The sequence below is a fragment of the Mustela lutreola genome, chromosome 3, assembly GCF_030435805.1.
Source record: "Mustela lutreola isolate mMusLut2 chromosome 3, mMusLut2.pri, whole genome shotgun sequence".
Classification (NCBI taxonomy): Eukaryota; Metazoa; Chordata; class Mammalia; order Carnivora; family Mustelidae; genus Mustela; species Mustela lutreola.
The window spans coordinates 4,787,528-4,813,501 of NC_081292.1; the positions used below are offsets into that span (position 1 = coordinate 4,787,528).

Sequence of the window (25,974 nt, forward strand, 5' to 3'; positions counted from 1 at the left end):
GTGCCTGGGTCTGTCTGGCCTCCTTATCACTTTGCCTTTGAGCCAAGGCTCCATGCTGCTCGTGTGGTGGCCCCTCGGAGCCCCTGCCAACCCCTGCCAGCACTTCCTGCTGACTGTGCCCCCCTTTTGGGCATGTTTCAGCCATGCAGATGTTGCCTGCTGGGGTCTTCTTGTCCTTCCAGACCATCCCCTTGGATCAACCTTAAAATAGAAGCAGGCCAGCTCTCCCTGCCACGTGCCTCAACTCTGGTCCATAAGCAACGCCTCCTTTCTTTCTTTTTTTTTTTAATAGATAATTTAAATAGATTTTATTTCATCACTATTCGTGACACTAATGTAAACATGCAAAGTACAAAATTTCATATCTTTTTGTTCAAATTTCTCATAAAATTCAGGAAGAATTTGGCTTAAACATACATATATTGAATTGGCATAGTGGAAAGGATTAGGTTTTTTTGTTTTGTTTTGTTTTGTTTTCCAGTTAAACTTGTACTGTGTCTGATTTGGGTATTAGTTTTTTTTTTTTTTTTAATTTTTTCAATTTATTTATTTTCAGAAAAACAGTATTCATTATTTTTTCACCACACCCAGTGCTCCATGCAATCCATGCCCTCTGTAATACCCACCACTTGGTTCCCCCAACCTCCCACCCCCGCCCCTTCAAACCCCTCAGATTGTTTTTCAGAGTCCATAGTCTCTCATGGTTCACCTTCCCTTCCAATTTCCCTCAACTCCCTTCTCCTCTCTAACACCCCTTGTCCTCCATGCTATTTGTATTGCTCTACAAATAAGTGAAACCATATGATAATTGACACTATGGAGTATTATGGCTCCATCAGAAAGGATGAATACCCAACTTTTGTAGCAACATGGACGGGACTGGAAGAGATTATGCTGAGTGAAATAAATCAAGCAGAGAGAGTCAATTAACGCCTCCTTTCTTTCCAACAAATTCCAGATGCTTAAGCTTATCCTAATACGTTAGCATCCATTCTGTTGACCTGCAGAGGCGTGAAATGTGCCCTGGCCCTCTGGTTCGTTCCCAGACCATGGGGATCTGTACCAGGCTCTCTGAGTAGGTGTGCCCTGTCTGGATGAAAGGAGCTGACATGTCTTTTCTCTCCTCCACTGAAGGAGGCACAGATAGAGACTGACTTTCCGGCAAGGACTCTTGGCAGACCTCTGCACACACGCTCTCGCCAGTACCCTTGCTTCCTTCTCCATCTGCCACCATGTGACTCCTCTAACCTATCCGAGGCTCAAGAGCCGTGGTTCTCACCCTTTCCCTTGCTCGGAGTCTGGCCCTCGATGTTTGTTTGAAGATCAGTTATGGCCCCTGTCAAACTTCACTTTTTTTTTTTTTTAATATGTTCAAATCCTGTTTATTTATTTATTTATTTATTAAAGATTTTTATTTATTTGATACACATACACACAGATCACAAGTAGGCAGAGAGGCAGGCAGAGAGAGAGGAGGAAGCAGGCCCCCCGCTAAGCAGAGAGCCTGATGCGGGGCTCAATCCGAGGACCCTGAGATCATGACCTGAGCTGAAGGCAGAGGCTTTAACAAATTGAGCCATCCAGGCGCCCCAAACTTTACTTTTAATAACCCATCAAAATGGTAGTTTCTGTATGTTAACCAACTAGAATTTAAATAAAACCTGTATTTTTATTTATTTATCTTTAAAGATTTTATTTATTTACTTGTCAGAGAGAGGGAGAGGGCCAGAGTGTGAGCACAAGGGGGGGAACAGCAGGCAGAGGGTGAAGCAGGCTCTGCACTGAGCAAGGACCCTGATGCAGGACCCGATCCCAGGACCCCGGGATCATGACCTGGGCCGAAGGCAGACACTTAACGACTGAGCCACCCAGTGCCCCTTAAATAAAAACTTAAAAGAATGCAAATAAATAAATAAATAAATAAATCCAAATCTTAAAAAAAAAAAAGTAAATTAAAAGAAAAAAAAGAAAAATGTAAATTTAAATCATTTATATTAATGATGTAAAAATGAAGTCCTTTGTTTCATATGTGTTAATTGAATGTCATAATCAGAGATTCATAGTCAAGTATACGAAGAGTTTGCATTAACAAATCTTGTTGCTATTAGGAAAAATGGCTGTTTTCATCTTCAGACCATGAGCGTCCCCCCTCCAAATTAAGTGTGCTGTATTTCCTTCCGTCTTGATTTATGCCGCGTTTAGGACATATAACTGAAGGATTACTTGGGTTTTGGGGGTTTTCCCCTTAGTATAGTATAAATCCCAGGAGGACAGAAGCCTGTCTTCCTTGCTGTTGTGGCTAGAGAGTCAGGGACACGTCTCCTTGCCTCCGGGCTTCATGCGGAGTCGGGGGATGGACAGTGGACGGAGGGCTGAGAGTGAATGATGAGCTCTGATGTCACCCCAGACCTCAGGGAGAGAGCCCTCCCTCTCATCCCTGTGTCTTTGGGCGCCTCACCTGGTCCCCAGTATTGATTGCTGTGGTTGAAAGCAGTTCTGATCGATATGTTAAAGTTTAAAGCACAATAAAAGTCTTGACTCCTGAAAATGAATGTTCTTGTTTATCTTCCGTGAAGTAAATGTACTTCACCTCAGTTTTCTGAAATATGCACCGACCGCTGACCACATTTTTATAGACTGGTACCAATGACACTAATAAATTTCTGTTCATTGTGCAACTGAATATACCAGGCATTGTGCTTGGTATTTTATAAATATTATAAATCATGCGAACAATGGAGGAAAGGACCTCTGTTCCTATTTGCACAGGAGGAGTCAGGATCTCAGCGAGTGTTTAAGTGGGTAGAGTCAAGGTCTTGGGTGTTTCTGAGTCATTGTTGTAGCTGGGTTTTGTTTCCTCTAGTGGGTAACCAGACTTCTCTCTCTTTTTGTCATTTTTTTGTAATGGTCAGGTGAGAAAGAAATTATTATTATTATTTTTAAAAAGGTCAGTGAGTTAATAGCTTTATACTTTTGTCAAAACTAATAAAACATATTTTTTAGTTCCACATTCAACAATTGTCTATCAAGCAGCTACTGAACCTGCTTTGCAGGCTTTTAGGAGTGTGTGAGCAGAAAGAATGTAGACTTAGTCTAACGCGGGAGGCGGCCATTTTTATGGCCGCTGACAGAGAGGTGCACAGCGTAGTGCGAGCCTGTAATCACGGATTTGATCCCACGAGGGAGATTAGAGAACATTCCTATGGAAAGAGATGACTGAATTGAGGGCCGGAGGGTGAGCAGAAGTCAGCTGGGTCCTCAGGGAAGGGAAGTCCCACTGTGGGTGGAGGGAGCGGCATGGGCGCAGCTGATGTGATGACAAGGAGGGACCGGCTGGTCCGTGTGGCTGCAGAGCACTGGGCAGAGCAGCCAGGCGAGAGACAGGGACAGAGAGAGAGGTGGGGAAGGCTTTGAGGACTCTGTGAGAAGTTGCTTCCCTTTACCCTAAGAGGTATGGGAAGACTTTTATTGTGCTTTTGATCAGGGGAACAGCTTGGTCCTATCTGCATGTTGGAAACATTCTTCTCTGGAGACGTGGTGGGGAGTCAGTCCTCCTGAGGGGCAGGTGGAGTAGAAGGAAGTCCCTTGGTGGTCCCGGTGAGGGGCAGGCAGGACCTTGGCAAATCCAACGGGGGCTGTGACGGAGCGAAGCGGGAGCATTTGCTGGGGGATTACGCTTGGGAAGGGAAAGAGAATGTATAGGCATGGCTCTCAGATTTCTGCTCCCACAGACCGGATCATAGAGCACCTTACTAAAATAAGGAATCTTGGAAGAAAAACCAGCTTTTTCCCTTTTTTTTTTCTTTTTTGTTCCAGTGGTAATATGGAAAAGTTATGTTTTTTTAAAAAGATTTTATTTTTAACTAATGTCTACACCCATTGTGGGGCTCAAACTCATGATCCCGAGATCAAGAGTCACGTGCTCCAACCGAGCCAACCAGGCACCCTGGCAATTTTAAACAGGCTTAATGTGTGGTGCCTCTAAAAATCCAAGCAGACAGTTTCAGGTAGTCAACTAAAGGTACAGGTCCTGAACTTAGAAGAAAATTCTGGGTTAGGGACATAAATTTCTTTGAGTGTCCATGTGTCACATTCCATTTTATGTACTGGACTTAGAATGCAAACAGGCAAACTTACTGCTCTCCTAGGGTTTCCCTTCTGGTTGGAGGGAAAGACCGTTGATAAGCCTCCGGTGGTGTTGCCTTTTGGAGCAAAATAACCCCCTGAAAGGGAGGTAGGAAGCGCCGACGGGAGTGTAGGCATCTCTGACTTTCAGAGACGTGACTCTGACACAGAGACAGAGAGGAGCTACCAGACTCAAGAATGAAACTAGTGGAGCTTTATTCCCAGAGGCCAAGGGAAGAGCGTATTTCCGGGAGGAGGAGTTGACCAACATGGCAGGAGCCTGCTGGGGACTGAGCCTGACACAAGCTCATACTTTCCATAAAACTTGAGCCGCGTGTAGGGTGCTCCCTTCATGGGGATAAGGGGCCAGAATGCAGGTGGGTTTTTATTTGTTTGTTTTTTGTTTTATTTTATTTTGTTTTAATTTAATTTAATTTAATTTTTTGGTCTTCCAAGAGTCATTGTTTATGCACAACACCCTGTGCTCCATGCAATATGCACCCTCCTTAATCCCCACCACCAGGTTCACCTAACCGCCCCCCTCCATAACTCTCAGATTGTTTCTCAGAGTCCACAGTCTCTCATGCTTCATCTCCCTTCCAATTTCCCTCAACTCACTTTTCCTTTCCTTCTCCTCATGTGCTCCGTGTTATACCTTATGCTCCATAAATAAGTGAAACCATATTGTAATTGACTCTCTCTGCTTGACTTATTTCACTCAGCATGATCTCTTCCAGTCCCGTCCATGTTGATACCAAAAGTTGGGTATTCATCCTTTCTGATGGAGACATAATACTCCATTGTGTATATGGACCATATCTTCTTTACCTATTTGTCCGTTGAAGGGCATCTTGGCTCTTTCCACAGTTGGGCGATTGTGGCCATTGCTGCTATGAACATTGGGGTACAGGGGACCCTTCTTTTCAGTAAATCTGTATCCTTGGGGTAAATACCCAGTAGTGTAATTGCAGGGTCATAGGGTAGCTCTATTTTTAATTTCTTAAGGAATCTCCATACTGTTTCCCAAAGAGGCTGCACCAACTTGCATTCCCACCAACAGTGTGAGAGGGTTCCCCTTGCTCCACATCCTCGCCAACACTTCTGTTTTTGTGGGGAGGAGGCAGGTTGGAAGTGTGAGTGGGGTAATGAAGAGCAATGGGCACCAACAGACATCTGTGGGCTGAGCTCATTGCCCCAGGAAGGAGGGAGATAGGGCAGCTGCTGGAGGGGCTTGGAGTTTTGACTTCTGAATGTATCTTGTTTCTAATGAGAAAAAACTGACTGTACTTCGAAGCCATTGAGAAGGAACTAGTTTAGAGAAGCTGAATATGTAAATTAAGAAAAGATAATTGAAACGGTCATTAAAAGTTTACTTTTTCTCTGAACCTATGTCAGACGCCATGGCTGCGGAGATGAGCCACAGCATTGCTGAGCCCCAAGAAACTCCCCCAGACATGCAGACCAGCAATGCCAAGACGCTGGGTTGTCCTGAGGAGTGTGGAGCTGGGTGCATGGTAGCCCAGCATTGGGTGGGGCTGACTGCCCAGGGCGTCCAGCTGTCCCCCTGTCCCCAGACCCCGACAACTTAGACTCGACCACGGGTAGTGACCATGGTGCATAAGCAGCAAGTTTGCAGGATTGCCTCCATGCCAAGGTAGAGATGTGAAGACAAATGAACGTGACTTAGCAGGCCATCTGGTGATTGAATCTAAAGCTGCACTAATTGATTCTGAGGACGTAGGCCTGGGCGTGCACTGATATTGAAGCTGATACTGGAGCCAACTGGCTAAGCGTTGGCTGACACCCAGGCAGGTGCTGCTGTGACTTTCAGGTGCTGGTTATAGAAATTTCTCAGACACAAAGGCATTGAGAGATCCTTGGCGAGGGTCCTTCAGTGCCCCAGCGAGCATCGGGGTAGGGCAGGGAGGGGCAGAAGGAAGGGCCCTGGACTGGGATGCTGGATTCTGGGTTCCAATGCTGGTTCTGCCCCTGGTCTGGATTCTCCATCTTCCTAAGACTCCTGGTTCCTGTCTGGGAAATGGGTTTATTGAACTATGTGATTTTTCTTTTAGCTATCAGCCCCCATATTGAATGAGTGGATTCTCACACTTAGAATAGCAGCTCATAGATGAAAAGGGAAAAACTACCTTCCGTAGCAAGGACCGGGGTAATCACAGTCCCCAGGATAAACTTACCCTTATTATGCTAGACTCTTACTGTGCATTTAGTTTATTCAAATACTCACCTGGTCACTGGGTCACTGGGTCACTGAGAATAGACCCAATAGACCCAAATGACGGGTCTATTGCCTATGCCTTCACATAGCTTATAGAGGGTGGGAAGCTGGCGGTATGTGGGTGGGCTAAGGTGATTCCAAGATGAGTAAGCAGAAGGTGGACCATACGGGGCACAACAGTGGTGTGAGGACAAAGTGCTTCTTACTACTACACCAGTCTTTGTCTTATCTATCAGAATGGCCCTTTGGAAGAAGAGGGCCTCATGATTAATTTAGATATGAAGAACATTAGGCTTAAGAGGGCACGTAATTTACAAGTGAATGGAGTGTCTGAACTTGAATACAGATCAGATTTGGGAACCTGCCTTCTTGTAACTACACTAAATGGGAACATCTCCAGAAAGAGGGGACATTTGAGAGGTCATTGAGACACAGGCAGGATTTTGAGATGAAAATGAGGCTTTCGATTCGTGAAAGAATATTAATTGTGTGCCGTTTATGCCAAGCGCCTTGCTAGACGCCAAGAGCACAGCGGTGAGCAGTGCACTGTGCAGGCGTGGAGAAACCTTCAGTCTCGTTACAGAACACCGAGAGCTGTGCCTCTGCACCACGGGCGTCCTCCACAAGCTGGTGCAAAATGTGCCGGGGACAGGGCAGAGGGCAGCCATCCCTGCTGGGCTTCCGAGGGGAGAACTTCCAAAGAAGGGACAAAAATAATAAGCCTTGATGGGTGAAAAGTAGAAAGCTAAGTGGGGGAAAATGTCCGAGGGAGAAGAGTATTCAAAAAATACTTCTGGGGTGCCTGGGTGGCTCAGCGTGCTAAGCGTCCAACTCTCAATTTAGACTCAGGTTGGACTCAGGGTTGTGAGATCGAGCCCTGTGTCAGGGTCTTTGCTTAACATAGAGTCTGGTTGAGATTCTTTCTCTCCCTTTCCCTCTGCCCCTCACCCTGCTCACACGCTCTGTCTCAATACAACAATAAAACCTTTAAATATATATAAAAATATAATATATATTATTGTACTATAAATACGTTATTATTATATAATATATAAATACATGGTAATATAATAAACAATATTATATGTAAGTATATAAATATATATATTATATGTTTTTATATGTACACATATATTTATAGATTACCCACTCGGGGCAAGCACTGTGCGAAGCAGGTCTGATCAGGAACAACTCGTATTTGGCACGGGGGAAATCCCCATGAGCTGACAGCTCCTGACCAAAAAACCAGAATTAAGAACATGATTGGAGCACTGAACCATGATGCTCGCTGTGCTCTCCGCCATGGCCCAGCAGCCTAAAGAATCTCTCGAGTGTTCCTCACACCTTCTCAACAGAACTGTGTGATTGGCTGACATACTGTATTGATCATCTATGATAGGTTCGAAGTGCAGGATCCCACAGGTGAGTCCAGGAGGAAATCATAACCTTTAGTCAAGGAAACAATGATGATGGTCTTTGTTAAGAAGAGAGGCTGTCTGGAGTCTAGTCCTGCACGGGCCCTGGATTCTCAATACGTTTGATGAGCGGGGTGTGTGTGTGTGTGTGTGTGTGTGTGTGTACGTGTGTGCGTGTGCGTGTGCGTGTGCGTGCGCAGGGGGAGAAGTGGCTTGAAGGACAGCACCTTCTGAATGCTAAGCGGGCTTGAAGAGTACATGTTTGGGGTCCGGAGGTGAGGACACTCATTCTAAGCCGTGGCCATCAGAGGAGGCTTGCTCACAGCGAGAGCGTCTGAAATCGGTCACAGGGATGGAAGGGGCTCAGCTCTGGCCTCCGGCCCTTGGGCTCCTAATTCCCTGAAGTGTCGGTGCCAGCTAAACCGGAGGCTGCTGTCTACACTCCCACTGTGCCCGACACTGGTCCGGCTGTGGGCGGGAGCTGGTGGGGCAAGTGCAGGTGAAGGAGCCCGGGGCCTGGTCAGGGCATGTCGCGGGAGCCCTTCTGTCCAGCACTGGCTGCGTATGGGGTTGAAGGTCCAGTCCCGGGCTCGGCGGGGGCCAGGTCTGGGTCGGGATGACCCCTCGTGATCCAGATCACCAGGTGGGCTGGGGCTCGGCGGGGGCCAGGTCTGGGTCGGGATGACCCCTCGTGATCCAGATCACCAGGTGGGCTGGGGCTCGGTGGGGGCCAGGTCTGGGTCGGGATGACCCCTCGTGATCCAGATCACCAAGTGGGCTGGGGCTTGGCGGGGGCCAGGTCTGGGTCGGGATGACCCCTCGTGATCCAGATCACCAGTTGGGCTGGGGCTCTAAGGCAGGCAGGCCAGCAGGAGAGCCTGGGGTCCTCGAGAGATGGAGTAGGGCTGAGTTGGAGAGGGAGCACTGGCCCTGGAGTCATGCCCAAGTTCGCACACGGACAGACTGCATTTCTGTGGCATTTGGCACCGATATCCAGCAGCAGGAGAAGGAGCTCTGGGAGGGAAGGGGCATATGCAGGAGCGTCTGTGTCCCGGAGGACCAGCTCAGACCACTCTGGGCCAGCCCGGGGTCTGGGGGAGGAGGTGAGGGAAGAAGGCACAGGTCTCCGCGAGAATGGCTGGGCTGGTCTGCACATGCTGCACATGATGCGAAGGTGACTGGTTCGTTGGAATCAGGAGTGGCCTTCTTCCAGGGCTTCTGTTGTGCACAGCCGTCACTGTAGCCCCTGCCTTAAACTTTCTGGGCACCCCACCCCCTTGGCTCCTTGAGCTGGCCCCTCCCCCAGGTCCTCACATTCCCTCCAGTCCTTAAATCAAGAGGGTACACCCTACACAGCAGAGGGCCGGCAGGATCCCGTGCATCACTCCTCTTGGCATGGATTCCGATGAGCGGGCACCTGCGCTCACGGACTCAGAATATCCGGTTCCCTCACCCGGTCACAGGCACGGCCCAGGCGTGTGCCCTAATGAGCAGGATGGAGGAGTCCAGTGGGGCAAAGTGAGGTAGCGGAGGGCAGGGTCCAGGCGAGAATGTCCTGTGAGGGAAAGGCTGATTCATGGCTCAGGCTGGGGCAGGGTTGGGGCAGCCCTTGGAGGCAGGAGGGGGCTGAGGCTGCTGATCTTACTGGACTGGTCAGTCGTAGCTCAGCCCCGGGCAGCCGAGCTGGCTCTCCCTCTGGAGGGACCCTCCATCCCTGTGGAAGGAGAGGGCAGAGTGGCCACCTGCTCTCAGCGACTCAGCGCTGACCCTGGGAGGTGGGGTCCCTGCTCTTGTGGCAAGTCATACCTGCCTCCTGCGTGCTGTGGCTTCCCATTAAGGCCAAGGTCACTGTGGACTGGGCAGTGGTTCTGTCCTCCTGGGAACAGGGGCCCATCACTGGACCTGGGCATGGTCACGGCAGCTCCCACAAATATCCCGATTAGCTCCAATTGTGGCCGTTCTTCATTCTCCTTGGGAAGCATATGGCTGGGGCAGATGGCTCAGAAAAGCCTGAATCACATAAACAGGGCTCTTTGTCTCCCATTTGCTGTCTTCTGATGACTTACGAACAGAATGGGTTTCAGGATTCCAAGACGGGCCCTTACACCCTTCTCAGAAAACCCCACATTGTGCCTTTCAGGCTAACTTAGCGCCTGCTGCTCGCAGGGGACGTGAATCGGTGGGGGGGGGGGGGGGGGTCGGGCCATCGTGAGGTGTAGCAGGAAACAGCCAGCCTCGGGAACGAGCTGCTTGAGCTGAGGTTCAGCCCGCTTCCACAAATGTTTATGAAATGCCGCTGCCAAAGTCTTAAGGATTGGGTCACTGGGAGCTTTGGGCAGCCATGCATTCTATAAATATTTGCGGGGCCGGGACACCTCACGCAGAGCTGGCTCTGTGCTCAGACCTCACCTTGACGCAGCATCCGCACCGATCACGGAGGACGCGGGTTTTATTCTGAGTGCCACGAGGGGTGATGGTGCCCGGCTTGTATTTTATATTAACAGACCCAAGCGTGGTAATAGTAGGAGCGTGTTCAATATTGAGAGAAAATCCTAAAACAACAGAGAAAGGATTAGATTAATCAGAACCACATTTTGAATGTGAATTTGCAGGATTCCAGATGACTGGCTAAGGGGTGAGGGGGACGAATTGAAGGTGACCAGGAAGCGTGGTTCTGCTGTGGGTAACCGCAGGGGGAGAGGCACATCCAGGAAACAAAAGCAGAGGTTCTGTCTTGGGCGTGTAAGTTTAGTTTAGGGTGTGTATCCGACATCGAAGGAGTAATGTCTCGGGGCCGAGGGACCGTGCACGGCCATGCAGGAGAGAGATGGGGCTGGTGTCACCCAGTGGAGGGCTTTCAGCGTGTGAGTGGTGCATACAGTGCTGGGGTGGCTAGGGCCCCTTGGGGAGAGAGAAGAGCCTGTAAAGGAGGAAAGGCATGGGTTCAAGACCCTGACGGGGGTCTGCAGTGCAGAGATGGGGGAGGTGCAGGAGGAGACACGCCATGGGATCGAGGCGGAAGCAAGGTGGCCAGCAGTAAAAACCCATAGTTATTGTTGTTTTTCCCTCAGAACTGAGGCTGGGGGCGTTAAAAGTCACCCCAAATCTCTCAGTGAGAAAAAGGAGATTCTCCGTATTCCTCCATTCTTGCAAGCCATGCCCCTGCCCTGGTCCAAGCCTGCTCTCTCCCCAGAGCTGGGGGCACTTGAAGATCCCCCTTGAACTTCCCCTGAAAGTTTTACTAGCAACTGGTAGAATTCTGTTGTGAGTCCTTCCTACAGTCACCTCTGCGACACACCGCTGTCCACGTAGCCACACCTGCAAGATGTTACCCCTCCCCGGCCCCTCCCCTCCCCCAGGCTGGCTGCCCTCACGGGTCCTCTTGTTCAATCCCTGCAGCCCTGGATCAGGAGCTCTCTCATCCCCAGTTCACAGGGTAGGAAACTGAGGCTCACACACAAGGAAGTTCCTTGCTTGTAGGAACACAGTTGGCAGATAGCAGAGCCCAGGGCAAACACATGGCGTTTCACTCAAATCCGTTTCTTGTCCTTGCAGAGGCAGGAGGCTGTGTACTGGGCTCGGCCATAGTTGGCTGGTGGTTAGGACAGATCTGTGGGAAGCCAGCTGGGTCCCTGGAGTCTGTTAGAGGTGATGTGCTGGCTTTTTACCTTTGAGATTACATAGCCCTGCCTGTGATTGGCTAACAGAGTGTTACCAAGTGCTGGTCTTACCGGGCTCCCTCTAATAGGTAGGTCGCCATGTTTATAATTAAGTAATTAAGCCTGCTCCGAGTGGATGGGAGAAAGCTCACTGCTGAATTGTAGTGGCAGCCCTTGTTCATTTCCAGCAGGTTAAATGATGGTTTTTGTTTGTTTGTTTGTTTTTGCCTTCTTTGGTTTATTTTCTGTAAACATGGATTTCTGCCAGGCCTTGGTGTCTGCTACATAACTTGATTCTTTGTGCGGAGTCAGCTAGGAGTCCCATATCCTGGGTGCAGGAACTATTGCTGGCATCAGAAACTTCTGATCGAACCCCCCTTCCCCCTGCCCCTGCACTCATTAGTAATGACATCACGGATGGCTTCTGTGCGTATCTGAGTGACTATAGTATGCACAGCCCAACCCTCCGTCATTCTAGGGCATCACTTCTGCAAAACCCAAGGGATGGAGTGATGTGAGTCCAGTGAGGATAGAACAAAGTTGGGAAATATTGGACTAAATGTTGGAGAACATTCTTTGCCATTGCTGTAGCATCACCAGGGACTGGTGTTATGTCCACCATACGGACATATGGCCCATGAGTGATAAACAAACTTAGGAATGAAAGGATGCGGCAAAAGCTCAAGATTCAGAGTCCCTGATGTACCGTTTACTGTATTTGATGCTGAAGATGCAACTTAACCTGTGATCATCAGCTTTCTCTGGAGCCAAATGAAGCCTCTCACACCCAAGGTCAAGTGAGATGAGGGATAGAAGGTAGCCAGAGCTCAAGCCAATCCCAGGCTAGTGTCTCTGGAGCAATTTGCAATGCGTGAGCAATTCTGTATTTATTATAGTTTATGGAGAAGTGATGCTTCCAAGCCATGGAGTTAATAAATAACAAGGTCTGGCTTAAACCCAGTTTGTTGTACGTAACTTGGAGCTCAGTTCAGATAGGTTGAGTAGGCCATCTAAGATGTTGTAAGTAATGCAGTGTGTCTGGAGAGATGAGAAATGCATTCAGACAGGAGAGGTCCAAGGAAGTGAACAAAGGGGTTGCCCATGTCCTGCCCTGTCCATGCCCATCCAAGGACAGATGCGCGAGTTGGATGCACCCCAAAAGGGACTCTGATTGTCCATTTCTGAATTCCACTGTCTTGCATAGGACCTGACACATAGCTGATGATTAATAAGAATTTAATGGCTACGTGAACATGTTTTAAGCAAAAGCCACAAAAAAAACTTAATCTGGGATTATGGGTAAGGCATAAACTCGTATCCTTGTTTATTAAAGCAAATTATTCAATATTCCATAGGCATCCCACATTTTAAGTAGAAAGTCAGGGAAACCTTTTTATCTTTTCAAACAGCAACACAAATGCCAGCTGCAACATAGCCTTTTATTGAGGTTGGCAATATGATGTGCTTCAAACACTGACGGTACACGTACGTCCGCGTCTCTCCAGATATCCCACAGCAGTGCTTTTGTATGTAAGCGCCTTGTTAGCCGAAATGCTAACCCACTAACCCGCTTCCCCCGTCTCACACTGGCTGAGGAGCTGCGGGTTACTCGGTGACTTGCGATCCTGACTGGCTGAGGAGCTGCAGGTTACTCAGTGACACGCAATCCTGTTTTGAAAGCCAGGCTGGGAAGGACCTGGGGCCGATCCGTCTCTTGCTACTGGGGCTTCACATGGGATACGGGTGCTCTGTGGAAGGGTCCTTTCGAGTTCCAGGAATTCTGTAGCCTCAGCGGTGAGCCCCTTGCTGGTCCGGTCATCTGCAGAAGGCTTGGGGGCCCTGCCTCAGGACTTCCAATGGTCACTTTTTAGGTGACATTTACACGCTCAGCCATTGCTATTCAAAGCACAACCTTTGTGCTGAATCAGATGGATGCACAGAACTTTCTAGCTCACAATGGAACCAGACCAGCCCTTCTACTCATGAACCCTTGGGCCATTGTGAACAGCCGGAGTCGCCATCCTTGAGCCCAGCTTTCCTCAAGCCACCGTTAGTCCCCGGAAACGGTAGTGCCTTATCCATACGGTACGTTAACACGTCTTTGGTTGGGTGACGTCTGCGCATCCAGTGGGGCTCCCCACTTGCAAATTCCCGAGTCATCAGGGCCTTGGCTGTTGGCTCCCAGGGGTGATGCCTTCCCTGTGTGGATTGTTTCACTTGTACTCTTGTCACAAGCATTTCCAAGGGGTGTAGCAGCTTGGATGGAATCAAAGAAGGACATGTCATCCCTCTGTAGCTTCGCAGTAAGTGTGCCCTGGTCCTACCAGCCAGAAAACACTGGAGGGATGCAGTAAGTCACTCTGGCCATTCTCTCGAGAAACGGTGCACATCTGCTTCAAGGTGTTTTTCTTTTCTGCTTATTCTTTGAAACGATTAGGAAAAAAAAAAAAAAAGTGTAGCTTCAAGGTGACTTTCTGTGCTGCCTAGAAATAGCCTGAGAACCACCTGGCATCAAGAATGATGATCACCTTCGTCTTATTAGGAAATCTGCTCCGGTTGGGAGGATTTGACAGTTAAACCTCCTCTACTCATCTCTTCTGAGGCTCCGATTCATTGTGGAATTTAGGCAGGGCAGGACCCTTGCCTTCTGCAAGCTCAAATTTAACGGGTGGCCCGAGGCCATATAGTGAGAAAGTATGGGTTGGGGGGCAAACTGAGAAAGGAAGTTTGCAGTACTGCAGGAGGGCCGATTTTATTTATTTATTTGACATAGGGAGAGTGGGAGAGAGCACACCAGCAGGGCGGAAAGGAGAGGGAAAATCAGGCTCCCTGCTGAGCAGAGAGCTGGACTTGGGGCTCCATCCCAGGAGCTCATGACCTGAGCCGAAGGCAGACGCTTAACTAACTGAGCCACCCAGGCGCCCCCACCCCCCACTAAAGATTTTATTTATTAGAGAGCGAGCAAGAGAGAAAGGAGGTCCTGGCCTTGAGTGGCTCTTAGTCTAACTTGGCTTTTCCACTCCTGTGAGCTCTGATGTACTGGCGGGCCCTCACATTGGAATACAGCCTCAGTCTGAAGAAATTCAGTGATAGCTTCTCAGCATCTTCTTCGGTCAACAGTCCACATCTCACCCAGCTGCTTCCAGGCCTGGAGGGTTGGAAGGAGTCTCCCCAGAGTTTTCAGTGTTGAGCACAAACCTGATTCTCCAGGGAGCCCCTCTGTGCCGGCAGAGCCATGGCCATGATCTTGGAATCGGAGTGGAGTCAATGCCCACAGGAGTGCTGCAGGCTCGCACTCCAGCGCAGGGCGTCCATCGCAGGCGAACAGCACCTACACTGTGTAGTCTGCACTCACAGAGGCCTCTGGGGCTGGGGTGGGGGCGTGGCGACCGGCAGCGGGAAGGTCCTCCTCCAGGTTGTAGACATTTAGAGATAATGTAGATATGCAGATTGTTGGTACCACTCATTATGTGGTGTGTGTGTGTGTGTGTGTGTGTGTGTGAGAAAGAGGGAACTCAGCAGAACCTAAAAGTCTTTTTACTCTTGCCTTCTGGCCTGGAATTCCTGTTAAGCAGCTTGCAACTCACTCGTGGATTGGTGGAGCTGTAGAAGAATCCCCTGCCTCTGTCCTAGTATCTTCCTCCTACCCCTCCTCTCTTCCTCTCCATTCCTTTTTCTTCCGTCCCCCAACTTCTTGCCACTACTTCATTTGCCCTTAAATTTCCAGCTGTCCTTTCACATACTTACGCATGGTACCAGCCCTGAGACACACAGAAGCAGATATTTGGGGAGACTCGACTCTATGCTTTCTGATTGGGCCCCATGAGTGGAACCCCAGTTACCAAATAAGTAAAAGCATTCTAAAGAGACCTGTGGCTCCTGACCCCACAACAAAGAAAGGGCAGCATCCTGGATGTCCCCAAGGTCTCCTAGGGTGGTGAGAACATGCACGTTCCTCGTCTCTGGGTGTCCTGCGCCTGACCCATACAAGGACGGTGATCCAGAATAAGTGCCCTCAGGAGAGCTCCATGAAATGAGCTGAAGAGCCGGTCCTAGAAATTCCAGGAAGGGGACTTGCCAAGGAGAAGAAAGCCCCATTTCCTTCAGAATGTCAGGAAGAGGGAGCCAAGATAATGGGTGAGGTATCAGCGTGCGCATTGCCACGGTTGAGGGAAGATTGCCCGTGGGGATGAAGGAGGCAGGCGTTGTCTCTGTGATGCCCACAGTTCTGGAGGGTGTTCGTGGTCAGCGAGCCTGCCCTTGTAAGAAGACCACTGCTTTATGCCCTACTTACTAGTCAGAAGAAAACGACACAGGAAGTCCCATAGGGCATGAGAAATGCCTCATGCGGGGCCTCACAGGGGCACTTTGGGATTTGGCGATCTGTGAAATCGTGGAGTCCTGTGGTCTAGTTTGTCAGTCTGCTCAAAGTCAGAGGAGTCTAATCTGCCATAGAAATACAGCCAGTGAGCGGCGCCTGGGTGGCTCATCGGTTGGGCATCCGACTCGATGTTGGCTCAGGTCGTGATCTCGGGGTCATGAGATCGAACCCCACGTCAGGCTCTGTGGTCAGTGGCGAATCTGCTTGAGATTCTCTCTCTTTCTTTGCTCCTTCTCCTGCTCCCGTGTGTGCAGGCTCTCTCTCTCTCTCTCTCTCTCTCTCATCTAAAATAAATTTTTAAAATCTTAAAAAAGAAAATGTAGCCGGTGGACCTGTATTCAGCAGAAACTGCTCAGACCTTTTCCTAAGCACAGAGTCATCCCACAACATATTGTACACTCAGTATGTGCCTGGTCTTAGGAGCTTGATTTATTTTATGCTTTTTATGTCAGTACGGATCCCAGGAGGTCGGGGTGGATATGCCCATTTTTCATGCAGAAAGCTGTGGTTACAAGGGGTGATGTCACTTGCCCAAAAAGGCCGGTGATTGAACTGTTTTGCTGGCTGTCCCTCCTGGTACTAGATGGCTCCGTGCTGCTCTGACCTTCAGAGTCGTTACCCCATCCGTCCTCGGCCACGGTGTGGTGTCCGGCGGGCTGATAGATCCACTAGGCCTTGACAGTGATAGAGAAAGGGCTGGTGCAGCAAAGAAAGGCATTTGCACACAAGGATCACTTCTACTTAAAAGCCACATCAATTTGAATCCAGCAGGTCTAAATAGGTCTGCATTAGCCTGGCGATTCTCTTTCCTTCTTGACGAAGTGCAAATTAGAGCAGACACATCTGAGCAGCCTTGGTAACGACCTGGGGCTTCACTTGTTTTTCTTCCCTCTGCTGAAGCCTCAAGGCAGGTGTTAGCTTGGTGTCACTCTGCACTGGGGGCTGAGAGAGACCCTTTGTTCCCGGCTCCCCAGGATTCTTCGAGGCATCTGAGGACAATGCACAAGGCACTTGAGCTGTTTTTCTTTGCTGTGCAACCACACTGATTTTTCCTGTTATTTTCTGGGCTTTCTTTGCAAACATGCCATTTCTTTCTGTAGTGATTTATAGAGGATCAACCTTTTTGCTAGGAGATGGGTACATTTTGTTCCTTCACCTGGGATTTCTTGGTTGTTAAATAGACGTGAGGATAAATTCTCACGATGCCTCATCACATACAAATACCAAGACTCCTGCCTCTTTTCTATTGAGCCGTGGTTCTCTTCATCTGTAGTAAAATCTTCCCTAGCAATTTCCTGGAAGGATTAAGAAAATGTAACGTGCATGAACTCATGTTGGAAGCTGCAAAGTACCTCACAGTGGGCCATTTTATGAATAGGTAACCGTTGCCTTATATTATAGAAACATTAGCATTATTTATGTGAGAATGTTTTTTTTTTTTTTTATATTTTCCCTAGTGTGCGGTTTAGGTGTCAAGTGGTTCTGAGAAATTCACCTGTTTGCTTTCCATAACTCTGGTCAGCAGATGCAGACAAGTCTCTCGTCCTCATGAGACAGACGCGTCTCTCTGAAGTTGAACTCAGTGTGCAGACAGGGTTTAGGGATTAGGGTATACTTGGAATGCTTTGGAAGACAGAAGAGTTGAACAAGGTCCTTTAAAGACTTGATGTCTAGTACCATTAGAATTCACTTAACCTGAAACTCAAGACACAGTGTTCTCCCCATCATACATGTTATGTGAACAACATTTTCAGGAAAGAGATTCTGAGGGCACAGGAGGTCCTTGGAGAAGGAAAAGAAGTTTTTGTCTTTATTTCTCTGTTCTTCGCTTCCTCCCTGATTACAGGAGAGGAGGATTGTGGAAAGCCTCACAGAGGAGGGGACATGTGAGCAGGTGAGAGACTGAGTGGGCACTGATTTCCAAACAAGGAGCACTGCACGACAAGATCAGATCATGTGGTCTGTAAGGGATCAATAAGGTACTTCTGAGATGACAGGCTAGTTCCCGCAACAGCAGTCTTTATAGGGTGCGATGCTGTTCTTCTGTGGTTTTCATGTTTGGACACCACGATGTGTTTGGGAGCCGTTGCTGTCTTTGAGCTGGACTGACATTGGAGGAGGCCGCAGGCACAGGACGGACCTGGAGCTCACCGGCTCTTCCTCCTTCTTGTCTTGCAGACAGCAGCAGCCTGCACTCAGCCTACGCCCATGAGAACGCCGTGCACAGCAGGGTCTTTCAGATCTTGTACAGGAACGAAGAGGTCTCCATAAATGACGCCGTGCTCTTCCGGGCTCATTTGCTCTTAGATGGAGAAAGGGTAAGTCACGCGATCTGCTGCCAGCCACGAGGGCTTTTGTCTCCATTGCTGGGAAAACGGGAAGTGGAGAAGCCATAGATTGGCTCTAAAGTCCGACAGGATTCATGACTTTAGAGAACCCACGCACTTACTCATTTATGCTTTTTGTACTTTTTCTTTTATCCATATGCTTCCTCCTGCCATGTTCCGAGCAGTTTCCATCAGCTTCCTGACTGACGCTTTTGTTCATTCTTCATGTGCCCGTTTGTTTGTTGGTTCTGGGGCTCCGGCGAGGAGTCAGTCAGCAGACACCCACTGGGTCTCTGCATTGTGTGGGGCTCTGTGTGGAGCCCTTGGCTGGGGGACAAAGCGGCAGGAAAGGTGGCAAGAACTCTACCCTCGAGGGATTGGACACAGGGATAGAGAGCAGTGCCCTGGTGGGTGACGTGCACAACGCTGGCTGAGTGTTCAAACAAACAAAGGGCCCCCAGGATGGAGAGATGAGCCCTGTGGGGGGCACCGATGGTCCCGGCAAGGAGCTGGCTTCGAGACGCACAAACTCAGAGTCCCTCGGATGGAGGGAAGCAGAAAGGGCACCCCATGCAGTGGGGGTGAGCAGCATGAGAAAAAGCCCATAGACCTCGGGGATCTCATCCTGCTGGTAGGAAACTTGATCAAAAATTCTGTATTCCTCAGATTAACGTATTTTGAAGAAATATCTGAAGTCTGAGCCATTGCACCCGCTTGCCCAGTTCCACCTCCACTCCCCTTCCCCACAGCCCGGCTACTCACTTTTTGCTAGAAGACCTTGAAGGACGTGGAGGTCCTTCCCATTTTAGGAAAGTCGGATTAGAGGCATGTCCCCCACTTACATTCCCTCAGTGTGTGGAGCGGGCCCTGCTGGCCAGGTGACATCTTCCTCCTGCCCGTGGTTTTCTGTCCACGTCTTTCATGGTCTAGGTGGTGACCAGGTCCTGTTATGTGGCCGGAGATGAAAACCTGTCCCTCATTCTTCATTCATGTATCATCTATCTGTCCCTCAGAGATGGACTCAGTACTGACTAGCACCTGTTAGGGACTAAAGCTAGAATAAGAAAATATCCCTGGTGTCTTGGGGCTTGTATTTTACTGTTCGATGAGCACGTTACAGTGAAGTGAAGTAAACCGTGTGTCACCCTGTCCCTGAGCCTTGCAGTGCCCGCCGCTCGGCTTCCTCGTCTGTAAGGAGCACCCACAAGGGCCTGAGATTGGGAGTTGGCACCCCCGTTGGAGGGCCTGTGGGGCTACCGCTGGACCAGCGCAGAAGAGAGTGCTTGGCAGGGCGACTCTGCAAGGCTCCTGCTTCCTGATCACCTGGAGCTCCTGCTCCTACACTACAACCTTCACACGAGATGACGCTTATTTCCTGGAGGACAAGGGACAGGCAGGAGGCGTCAGCCTTGAGTGAGATCCCAGTGCAGAGGAGCTGGGCAGGCTAGGTGCTCGGGGAGACGGCATCCCTGGGGGGGGGGGGGCGCACAGCAAGGACAAAGGCCGTGAGGTGGGAATGAGGTTGATGTGTCCCAGCAAAAGCAGTAAAGCCAAGGTGACTTGCACCGTGAGTGGAGGGAAGGAGCAGGAGGTGAAGCTGGAGAGGTGGTTGGGGCCAGACCTAGTGCTGCCGGCGCGTGGGAGGGAAGAGGGGGCTTATCCCTGCTGGTGGGGAGCCACGGATTTGGTCTGAGAGGTGGAAGGGCACAATGTTTCTCTTAGACTCTGCCCCTCACCCCCTCCCAGTCGGTGAGCTTCTCAGGGCTGCGGTCTCCTCTCTGTCTCTGCAACACCGGGGCCTGCCATCGGACTCGGTCGGAGACAGCCAGCAGGCGTGAGCAGATGACTTGGTGAATGAACAGATTCAATTTGGAATTCCTCTTTTTAGGGCCTTTGGAACCCCCTTCTCTCCAAGCAGAAGCCGGCCTGTCCAGGGCCTATTAGCCTTCAGTCACGCTGAGCCTCGTCTCCCTTGTGCCCTCACAGTGACCTTGAACGCTTTGTCTGTAACTGACAACCCGGAGACCCAAAGCAGCTCCCGTGAGCTGGGCCCACTGTCCCCTGACGGCTGGTGCCCTGCCCGCACCTTCCCCGCCCGCTTTGGACCCCGGAGCCGACTGCATGCATTGCCCCGGAGAATCCTTACCTTCTGGTCTGTTTGGGCTCAGCTTGTGAGAGGCCTGGCGGTGACTGGAGGGAAGGTGGGAGAGTGGGCTCCTTCCGTGCTGGGTCCGAGAGGGCTGCTCGTCCTGTGTGCGGGAGCCCGGCCTGTGACAGCCAGGGGTACACGTCTCTTTCCACCTCCACATTCAGCGACATCCCGTTCAGCTGGAAATCGGTTGTGGTGGAAATATTTGTACCAGAGAAATCGACAATGCTGCCAATCAGGGTTTTTAACTTTCCTTCTGAGACTCGGTTGTTAAACGTTTAGCCAAGGCCTCAGCTCAGGACAGGGGGCTCACTCCACGTAGCTTTCTCCCCAGTTCCGACAACCACTCCCTCTGAATGTGTCTGCTGGCCTGGGGTGGTCCGGATGTCCTGCAGTGACCAGCCCTGACGCCCCGGCCCTCGTCTCTGGCTCCCATACACCCTCCCCACCCCCTTGTGAGTCAGCACTTTCCTGAACTGCACATAGTCTTCATCTTGAGAGCGTCCTCTGCTTCCTTCCTGCCCAGTTTAGGAAGAGAGCGCGGAGGTTATTTTGAGCGTCAAGGTCTCCAGACGAGTCTGTGCGTCCACACGTGTCTTACCCAAATTCTCCCAAGAGAACACCGGTTTACCTCTCGTGGACCATCGTCATTCACCATGTTGACCTCCGAGCCCTTCTGGGCAGCAGCTACGTTGGGAGGCTGGGTTTGGACATTGCTTGGGTGTGTTTGTCGTCTGTCATCTGAATTTAAGACGTGCTGCCACCCCGGCAGTTTGTAGCCTTTCTCCACGTCCAAGTTCAGCTCATGTGAGGTGGTAACAAGCCTCGGTTTTGAGGTTGAATGGGGAGTCCTTGTGACGATGCACATTGCTTCCTTCCTCTATCGAGTCACGCATCTCTATAAGCCAGTAATTTGTTGCAGCCTTGGGGTACTCCAGACAGCGGCAAACAATGCCACCCAAGTCAGGGACAGTTAAAGTTAGGAAGAGAGGTACATAAACGCTGTGTATCGAGCATAGAGGCATTAGCTCTTTTTCAGTGACTACCTGTGTTTGACAACCAAAACACTGCCTGTAGCCACTTGGCCAGAGCTCGTGTTCCCGCATGCACACAGCCCGTCACTGTGGACAGCGGACACTCATCTGATAGCTACACGTCAAGCATACGGTTGCCCATGCTATGGAAAATGTAGACACGAAGATTGTGTCTGCACTGTGAGGGCACGGGTCAGTGCAAGACGCGGCCATGGGCAGAAGCCATCCCAGCTTAAGGCTTAGGATAGACTGTTTCCATGACAGTTGCAAAGCGTGAGTGTGAAAGTAGGATGACGGTTTTACTTGCATACCCTCTGTGTAATCACTCCGGGAACTCGCGAAGGCTGACAAATGCACAGAATAGTAAGTGGGAGAACACCACCAACAACAGAGTTAGCCAGAGTAGAGGAAAAACATGATAAGGGGGCGGAAAAGCCTGGAAGCCTGGGATGAATGTCATAGACCAAAGTACAACAACAAGGTGTTGGGCATTGCTAACGGCAGCTGCAGGCAGCGCTGAGCTTCCCAGCAGCCCAGGCAAGGAAGGCTGTTCTCAACAGCAAGATGCTTGGTGCCCTGAGAAGGAGGAGGAGCAGATTACACCAAAAAGTCTTTCTCGATAAGCTTGCATGTTTATAGAGTTAAAAAGGAAAGCATCTCTCGAAGTGTGACCCCTTCTTTTAACCACACCACAGAAACCTGGCGTGCTTGTTCACAATGCAGATTCTTGAGCCTGTCCCAGACCTAGTGAGCCAGGCAGAGGGAGTTGATTCAGACTTGTGAATCTTTAAGGGATGTGTGGAATTTCCACAGGAGGCCATGAAGGGCTTTTGAGACCACAGGTAGCATATCGAGGGCAGGGAGAAACAGTGAGGTGGACGGCAGACCTGGGGAAGAAACATCATTTCTGGTGGGGTAGGAGGCAGCACAGGTGCGAGGCTGGACAGGAGCATTAAAGACTCAACACATAGCACGGGCATCACTGACCACCATAGATAACCTGTTCTGAGGCTCCCTCAGGAGTCAGGAGGAGGAGAGCTAGGATTGGAAATATAGAAAGTGGGTCCAGTGCTCCAGAGCATGGGGGCAGAGCTCTGGTCCTTGCATGCTGGAAGGCACCACAGCAAAGGCAGCCACGATGGGGATGGGTGGAGAGAGGAAGCTGTGTTTCAGCCGAGCGCAGCCCATAGACCTGGGCTCAGGTTAAGCATAAGCGACATGGCACATCCTGTAGTCAAGGAAGGTCGATGGGCGTTGACTGTATTTTGGCCAGAAAATGGGCTTGGGGTCCATGGAAAGTCCAGGGTAGTTAGAAGAAGACCCGTTTCGTTTTGGGGAGTGGTAGGAATTCAGGTTGAGTCATGATAACACCCCAGGATCTTAACATAAATACCGCCTTGCATTTCTAAGATGTGTGTTGTGTGATGTTATGCTGAGTGTTTTGCTTGGGAGAGCTCACCGAATCATCACTACAGTCCTGTGATGTGTCTTACAGATGAGGATACAGAGATGTAGAGAGAGTTAGTAGCTGGAGCGAAGTCATGCCGCTCGGAAGTGGTAGAGGTGGGGTTTGAACCCAGGCAGCCTGACCAGGACATCTGTGTTTACGAGCATTATGCAGGCCTTGTTGTGGAGTTGGTGGTGGTGGGGGGGTGGTCCTAGGAGGGTGGGGTCAGTCCCCTAGGAATTCAGAAATAACAATAACTAGTATTTGTTGAGCATGGTCTTTGTTCATACACTGAGTTCAGTCCTCTTTGTTCATTTTCTTAGTCACACGACAGCAGTGCTGTCTAAGAATAAAGGTCATACTTACCGTCATCTTCCAGATCAGAAAACCAAGTTAGAGAGGTTCATTGGCCCAGGGCAGAGCCAAGAATGGCACCCAGGTAGACTGACTTCCACTCTTACCTACCTTCCCACCGGGCTGTGCTGTGGCTCAGGAGAGACACTGACAATGGAGGAGAAGATGCGAGAGTCACATTACGAGGAGCGTCAAAACCAGCCGGGGAGAGAGCGCATAACCCAGCAACTCAGATGGCACCGTGCAAAAAGGCCAAAGAAGCAGATGAGCCCTTGACCGAATCTGGTCCATGGGCCTCACTCACCAGTTGGCCTTGGGAGAGCCGAATCGGGAGCTCGCTACTATACTGACCCTCAAGGTCCTCATTTGGGAATGAAGACAGTATTTCTGAATTCACGATTTTGTCCACGTTGAATAAGATACAATGGACAGTGGAGCTCCCAGGAGCTCCTCTGCAAATACTAGCTTCTGTGACTATGTCCAGAGCTACACCACATGGCTTGCTGGTGCTAGACATTGACTCGAAAGGGAGGTGATATCTTTAACCACGTCGGGCAGAGCAATGGAAGGGCACACACACAAGTGTTGGTGCATGTGTGCATGTGCAAATGTGTGCGTGTGTGTAACCTTCTCCATGTGCCCATGCATGAGTGTGTGTGTTTGGAGGGAGGGGAGGGCAGCCAACAGCCAAGGGCGAATTCGGTGGTCAGCTTCATTCTGGAGCCTCCTGGAATTAAATTATTGAGACATCAGTAAAGTCGTAACCAGGCTCAATCTAGCCACAGCTCATCCTGGCCCGGGATTCCTCTCCTGGTTCCAGAGGATTTGCAGCAAGTTTAAAACTGGAGCTCACAGTGAATCGTTGCTAGCTGGCGTGCTCAGGAGGTGGTTAGGCAGCCTTCCTTTGCCAATCTCACTTCCTAGGAACGGGTGGCAAGAGGCTCCGTTGCTTGGGTTGTGTGTACGAAGCAGGGTTTGCGATTATGCAAAACAAAGCTAGAAGCGGAAGTTATTCATAGCACTTGGATCCAGCAAAATGTTAACTTTTAAAAGCTTTTTTTTTGAACAAATTTTAAAACCCTGGGGACCTAAAGATAAATTCCATCCATATGTCTCTGCTGAGCTATGCTTAACCAGGAACGTGTTTCCAGAGATGCCTTTGGGTAAGAGACGTCCGCCCCTGTGGGACAAGAACATTTGCAAAGAAACAAAACCCAAAAGGAGTGCGGGTGGAGAAGAGCTTTATTCATTCCTCAGGATACACGGATACTTTCTATGTGGCAGGCTCTGTTCCAGGAGCTGGGGATCGAGAATGAATTAAGACTACTCTCTCTCTTAATGGTAACTGATTAACAGGACACGAGGCAAGGAAATGGCCAGGGGGGGTTGGCCACAGGCCAGTTGGGGACTCTCCGTGAATGCGGGGAGCCTGATCCAAACCGGGCTTCTAGATGGCAGCCCTGTGCTGCCAGATCCAGGGATTTTTTTTGTTTTTTGTTTTTTAATAGAAGCTGGAGACTTGTGATAGAAATGTGAAGTTGCCTGATTTTTGAATGTTTGCAATTTGTGAGTTGCAACTTGCAGCTTTGTGCAGACTGAACAAAATGTGTCTGTGGATACAATCTGGCTCACTGGCTTCCAGGTTAGAAACCTGAAGCAATTGTCATAGGCAGCATCAAATGCTGAGAGAGAAATTAGAAACCAGCATTTTGCGGGGTTTCAGGGACGAAGAGCTTCGGCCAGTCGGGCATGGGGAGGAGCCGGAGTTCTGGTCCAGGAGCACAGTGCTTACCTGGGTTTCTCCACGGAGCAGGAGGAGCAGGGGGATCTGGTTTTTGGCAAGCAGTCTTCCTGGAGGTGGCGGGAGGGTGTTCAGTTTGGGAAAAGAAGAATGAGGGGTGCCAGCTTTTAGGTGTCTGTGGGAAGCTGGCAGGTAGAACCAATACATCCCTTTGCGGATTGATGAAAACAGGAAAAGGTACAAAGGAAAGCAGCTGTGGAAATGCCAAACTGTCCCAAAGTGTCAACGGTTGAGTGTAACAGACCTCAAGACAAAAACAAAAGCTCTGCTTTCTCAGGAAGCTGAGCCACCTTGGAGAGTGACTTCACTGTCCTGAACGTCAACAGCCTTCTCTGGACACCTGGACAGTGGTGCCCAGCAGGCGGGCGTGCCTAAAGGCAGAGACACTGTCACCTGCACCAGCGTCCCATCACTAGCCAAATGGGGTTTCCTGTGGGCAAGTTCACAGCTATGCCCACTTCCCAGAGCAGATGTCACGGAACACTTCCCTCCTGCCTGAAAGGATACCAGATCAGATCCGTTGGGGAAATAAAGTTCTCTAAAGTCCTGTGATAGAGCAGACTTAAAGCAAACTTATTTAACTATTTTTTTTTTTTTTTTGCACATTGACTGACCCCCTACCTTTGACTACGTAAGTCTCTTCCTTCTGTTTTCCTGGGAATACACACAGATCTCCCCTCATCTGGGATTCCACGGAATGTGCATGGGAATTCCGCTTTACAAATGGAGTGAAATTAACCTTGTGGAGAGAGGCTTGTCTTAAACTGTGAGAAACCGACCAGCCACATTTTTGATCTGGACCAGATCTGACCCTTAACTCCTCTGTGCTTTCTCTTGCAGGTGGAGGAGGCGCTAAGTGAGGTCGATTTTCAGCTCAAGGTGGATCTGCACTTTACGGACAGTGAGCAGCAGTGAGTGTCCCTGACGTCCTGAACGGTGGGCCTGCGGTTTCCTCCCTCTGGCCCTTCCCTGTCCCTGGGGCACCTCCTGGCCCTGAGTCTTAGAACATGGCTCAGAAACTTGGTTCCTGAGCAGCTAGAGTTGCC

The 25,974-nt window shown here is 50.0% G+C and overlaps 1 protein-coding gene across 1 annotated transcript in view; it reads left to right on the forward strand.

The window, feature by feature from the left end:
• Window positions 1-25,974, forward strand: part of FAM135B (family with sequence similarity 135 member B) — a 279,227-nt gene that overhangs the window by 163,309 nt on the left and 89,944 nt on the right. The window contains exons 4-5 of the mRNA XM_059165554.1: window positions 17,995-18,134; window positions 25,769-25,839. Coding sequence (XP_059021537.1) covers window positions 17,995-18,134; window positions 25,769-25,839 — 211 coding nt within the window. The remainder of the gene's footprint in view (window positions 1-17,994; window positions 18,135-25,768; window positions 25,840-25,974) is intronic.